The sequence below is a fragment of the Anneissia japonica genome, unplaced genomic scaffold, assembly GCF_011630105.1.
Source record: "Anneissia japonica isolate Jap-2015-1 unplaced genomic scaffold, ASM1163010v1 scaffold287738_len211916_cov219, whole genome shotgun sequence".
Classification (NCBI taxonomy): Eukaryota; Metazoa; Echinodermata; class Crinoidea; order Comatulida; family Comatulidae; genus Anneissia; species Anneissia japonica.
Genome location: NW_022718514.1, coordinates 17,671 through 22,639, shown reverse-complemented (window position 1 = coordinate 22,639; position 4,969 = coordinate 17,671). Strand labels below are relative to the sequence as shown.

At 31.1% G+C, this 4,969-nt stretch overlaps 1 protein-coding gene across 1 annotated transcript; it reads right to left on the bottom strand.

Moving 5' to 3' along the window:
• Positions 1-1,472: 1,472 nt before the first annotated feature.
• LOC117110555 lies at positions 1,473-4,961 on the bottom strand. Its single transcript, XM_033253316.1, has 5 exons — positions 4,745-4,961; positions 4,259-4,483; positions 3,859-4,095; positions 2,856-2,980; positions 1,473-2,350 (listed from the first exon to the last, which is right to left on the bottom strand). The coding sequence occupies exons 2-5, from the start codon at positions 4,380-4,382 to the stop codon at positions 2,171-2,173; spliced, it is 666 nt and encodes a 221-aa protein (XP_033109207.1). The 5' UTR covers positions 4,383-4,483; positions 4,745-4,961; the 3' UTR covers positions 1,473-2,170.
• Positions 4,962-4,969: the final 8 nt, after the last annotated feature.

Below are 4,969 nucleotides of genomic sequence, written 5' to 3'. Positions count from 1 at the left end.
GTTTAAACAATTGCGTTTTTACTCGGTTTTGGTCCGGAAAATACGTACCGCACTTAGAAAATTGAACAGACAAAATCTAGTTTTGTTGAGAGCTCTATTTTAGTTAGTGGTAAGGATTTTAAAATACAATTTGCAAGCAGAACAACATTTTGATGTAATAAAGGCAGAAACACACTGATTGTCTAAGCGTGTGAAGTTATTTTATATTAAGCCATATGTATAATTTTTTTGGTAACCTTTTCAATTTCATTTTCGTGTTTGTTTAGGTTTCTTTCTGTATTCGATTGTTAGTTATCATGTTGTATAATGGAAAAAAAGAAGAAAAAAGCAACTGTGGTGAGTGGAGGGGGGGGGGGTGATGGGGGCGCAAATGTGAATTTTTAACTACTTGATTTTAATTACTTGAGAGTAACATTTTCAATGGGGGTATGGCATCTGCTGGCGAACTTCTTTTTTTGGAGGATGTGTGCCCCTCGTAGTTGGGGATTCTCCCAGTCCACAAATGAGTGTTCCATTAACTCAAATTGTATTTAAAATTATCATGGCATTCAGTTCAATTCAGTTCTGTTCCTCCCACTGATGCCATTCGCATCCCAGAGGCACTCTTCTAGCATCCAAAAATATGCTGGGTCCGACTGTTAAAGGAACTCCTCATTCAGATCAGAGCTCCTCGTTTATTCTAATTAGGGTAACAGAATGAACGATGGGTATCGACAAAGTAGAAACAACGAATAATAAAAAAAAGACGAAAATCATCATGATAACGATGTACTCGAAGATTATGATAATTACATTATTGTGATGATCAGTGGCGTATCTACAAGTCTTGAAATTGGGGCTGATCGGGGAGTGGGGGCGAAGGTAAAGTGGGGTTCAATGATCAGTTGAGGGGCGCTAATGAGGGGAAAAATATGATTTTAGGTGATTTTAACTACTTGACGGTGATTTTTGGGGAGGTGGGGGTGGCCCTCCCTAGATAAGCCACTGGTGATGATGGAATAACGACAGTGGCGTAATACAGTAATAATGATTTTTTGTTTAAGTTTCGGTTTCAGTTTATTCTTTCACGCAATAAACACATTATACTGTAAGAACATTACCTATGATAAATTAAATGAAAGAGTATCGGTTTGTAATTATTAAACATAATAGCATGAATATATAAACTTCTCGATGAACACAAGTCAATTCAAGTTCGATTTATTTCACAGAAGTAAAATTTTCTTTAATGTAATATAACAATATATATGAAAATATGAAACAGGGATGCAAGAAATTACAAGCAAAGCTTTTTAACATAACCCTTTTAAAAGATTCTTATTTTCGTAGGTGAATTATGATAAATAAGTCATTGATACTTAACTAATGATAATAATAATAATAATTAATATTAATATAAATTATTATTATTAATAATAATAATAATAATAATAATAATAATAATAATAATAATAATAATAATCCATCTCATACTTTTTTAAAAATTCCATAATAAGTATGAAGTATACCAGTAAAAATATACTATACAAAAAAAAAACAACCCAAAAATACATTGATCATTGTTCAACAGGTAATTAACTTAAGGAGAAGCGACAAATATTAGTAAACAGCATAGATGCCCGAAAATGGAAGTATAAAACTATATAATTCTTGGGTTTTTTCGAAGCAGTGTTTCATGTCAACATTGTTGGCTTCATTCTGTAACGCAAAAAAGCAACGCTTTACCTCCGTTGAACATTCATTTCATAAATTTAGTACACATAAATGTCACTAACTGAATGATCTCTTATTGCTACATCATTAATATAGATATCCTTTGTACATTTCGATTCTGTGTAGTTGATTATTTTTTGGATCCTGCAACCATATTAAATACTGTACTTTAGTTTTAATTGTTGCTGTAATTAATCGTTTTAATTTAGTGCATTTATATAATATATCTTTGGCTTCCATTTGTGATTTGATGTGATTTTAAACTTTTCCCGATTTAACTACTTTTTATGTTTGTTTTTTAAACTTAAAAAAACAACAACTATGTGCATTTATTGTATCTTTGTTAATTAGCCTGTGTGGAAATCAGTGCTTGTAATGGATCAGAGTTTGTCCATGTAAAAGATATCACTAAATATATAAACATTAGAGTAAAACATTAAAACATTTGCGAAAAAAATTATAACTTTAAAGGTTTTTCGTAAGTTTCATCAGTATTAGAGCAAGATTCATCTGCAGTAGGTATTCCCTTTGCGTAACCATCATCCGCATGAGAAAGTCTCTTTGTACAGCTGTATGAAAGTTCTTCATAGTGATGTAGGTTTTGTAACTGGAGACGATTCTTTCTCTCCTTCCTTTTCTAAATAAATAAAACATAACACTCTTTTAATACGTTCTTTTTTATTTAAACGTACTGATATAATTAACATTATTTTAAGTCGGTGGTGACGTCATCACATTTATTTGCATTGAATTTTCTTATTACCGACTGATTATTATGTTGATATACTGCCTCCTTAGGAACCATTTTTTCTTTCAAAAATTAGCTTCAGCCCTGCGGGCTTTAGGCAATTTTTTGTTTTAAGGAAATAATAGCTCCTTCGGATTCCAATTAGTGTACTCAGAACCTAACTATGCTTATTAGTAGATATCAATAAATGTGGTGTTTTGCTAAATCATGTAGATCCCATTTCAGATTGTGTTTAAAATCACAAACAGAAGGCACACATTAAATTAGTTTTCCACTAGTCAAATTTACTCGTGCGAATTGGAAGCGTTTGGGATTACGCATGCGTTTTCTTCTCTGTGCCTTCTTTTAGGTGAATTTAATAAAAACAAAAATTGTATCAGTGAATAAGATTTACCTTAATACGTACATGGATGTAGCAGCCTATTATCAGACACGTTGCAACAGAGCAAATTATGATTGCTGTAGGTACTGTTACAATAAGCACTGTCTGTATTAATATTGGTTGTGAATTTGAAAGACCTAATAAAAAAAAACACTATATATGTTTGCTTTTTAACAACAACAAAATTAATTCAATCTAAATAGGCACCATGTATTACTTCCTTCCCCTAAACTTGATAAGTATCGTTTGCAGTTTTCTGTAAATTTAACAAAAGTTTACTGTCTTTGTAAATTACGCCACGTTTAATAACATTTATTAGTCACTCGAGTCAGTTAGTTTGTGTCATCTTGTACTAAAAGTAGTATCATCATCATCATCATCAGCAGTAGCATCATCAAATTGATTTATTTAAATCCTTTGGTTTAAATTATGTCTGTTTATGTTTTAGATCAACTTGGAAAAAAAGACATGGGTAAGAATTGTTAGTGTATAGTCTGTTCAAAATTATTAATCATTTATTACAGAAAACAATGATTTTAGCAAAACTCTTACTACTTTATATACTTGCTTAGTTCGACACCACTAACTTGGTATTATTCCTTACTAAATAATAGGCAAATCTGAGAGATTGCATCGTATTGCGACAGTTGCCGTGATAGTAATTTTATGAGAATTATTGGGGTTGAAATGAAAAATTACAATCTACAGAAATATTCTAGGCATTATGAAACAAGTATTCCTCTATTATTACAGTCATCTCATGTATTTTTCTTTTTTATACCATACAACACAAGACACTGCAATGTTTTAAATTGAAACTCAGTACACTGTGACTCACAACACTAATAGTAAAAATTGTGTATAATAGTGACACACTACTGCAAAATAAAAACCATTTCTTTATTGACAATAATGCAAACGAAAAATCAAAACTTTCGCTTAAAAAAAATTATATATAGCTGGGAAAATCACATCTGCTAGGCCTTCTATTTCTTGTGTAGAAAGTACAAGTTACCTGTGTTGCAGGACTTTAGTGGTTCTGTTGCATTAACTTCTCCATTCTCTGCATAACATGTGATGTTTGATTGACAAATATCATCATTAATTTTCACAGATGCTTTACCTTCTCCAGACTCAGTTATTTTTCCATATTTGTATATCATTACACGAAATGGATTAGGATGACCCTTTGCAGTGCACGTTGCAATACCATTTTCTGATTTAAACACAAGAATAAAATCTATTTGATTGTCTGAAAGAAAAATTAGGACTTTGGTTAAATAAAAATTATTCAATATATACAAATTATTTATATTATAAAATTAATTACTTTTTGTACTATGCCGAAAACAACAAAATTATAGTTGTAGTAATGCCTTCATTAAATTTGCTACGTGTCACTATTGTTCAATTACCTGTGTTACATTTCTCTAGCGGATTAGTTGCATTAACTTTGCCATTCTCTGCATAGCATGTTATATTTGATTGACAAACCTCTTTATTAATTTTCACAGATGCTATAAGTTCTCCTTTCTCCATTATTTGTCCATCTTTGTAAATTTTTACAAAAGATGGTTTTGGATGACCCTTTGCAATGCACGTCGCAATACCATCTTCTGATTCAAATACAAGAGTAAGATCTATTAATATAACAGAAAAACAAATTGTTAATTGCAAATCAAATTTCTTAGCCCGCTTTTTGTAATATGCACTCAGAAAATGAATGTGAATGTAATCAGACTATAAATAGCCTATTATAAATGATGTAATTCTAGGAAACATATTGGATTTTGCAACTATTTTTCTACAATTCCAAAAAAGCTAAATTACATTTTTTTTAATAACGACGTCATCGAGTTGTTACCCTTGTACTGTAGCAACCCTGACTATTGTTAAATTACCTGTGTTACATTTGTCTAGTGGTATAGTTGCATTAACTTCTCCATTCTCTGCATAACATGTGATACTTGTTCGACAAATGTCTTCATCAATTTTCACAGACGCTCTAACCTCTCCTTTCTCAATTATTTGTCCATCTTTGTAAATTTTTACAAAAGATTGTTTTGGGTGACCTTTTGCAGTGCAGGGTGCAATATCATCTTCTGATTCAAATACAAGATAGATGT

Excerpts from the sequence above, each read along its gene's own strand:
- LOC117110555 (XM_033253316.1), bottom strand. The coding sequence starts at position 4,382 with ATGGAGAAAGGAGAACTTATAGCATCTGTGAAAATTAATAAAGAGGTT. Across the intron at positions 2,981-3,858 it reads ACTAAAGTCCTGCAACACAG|GTCTTTCAAATTCACAACCA; the intron begins GTAACTTGTACT and ends TTTTTTTATTAG. Across the intron at positions 2,351-2,855 it reads ACATCCATGTACGTATTAAG|AAAAGGAAGGAGAGAAAGAA; the intron begins GTAAATCTTATT and ends TTATTTATTTAG.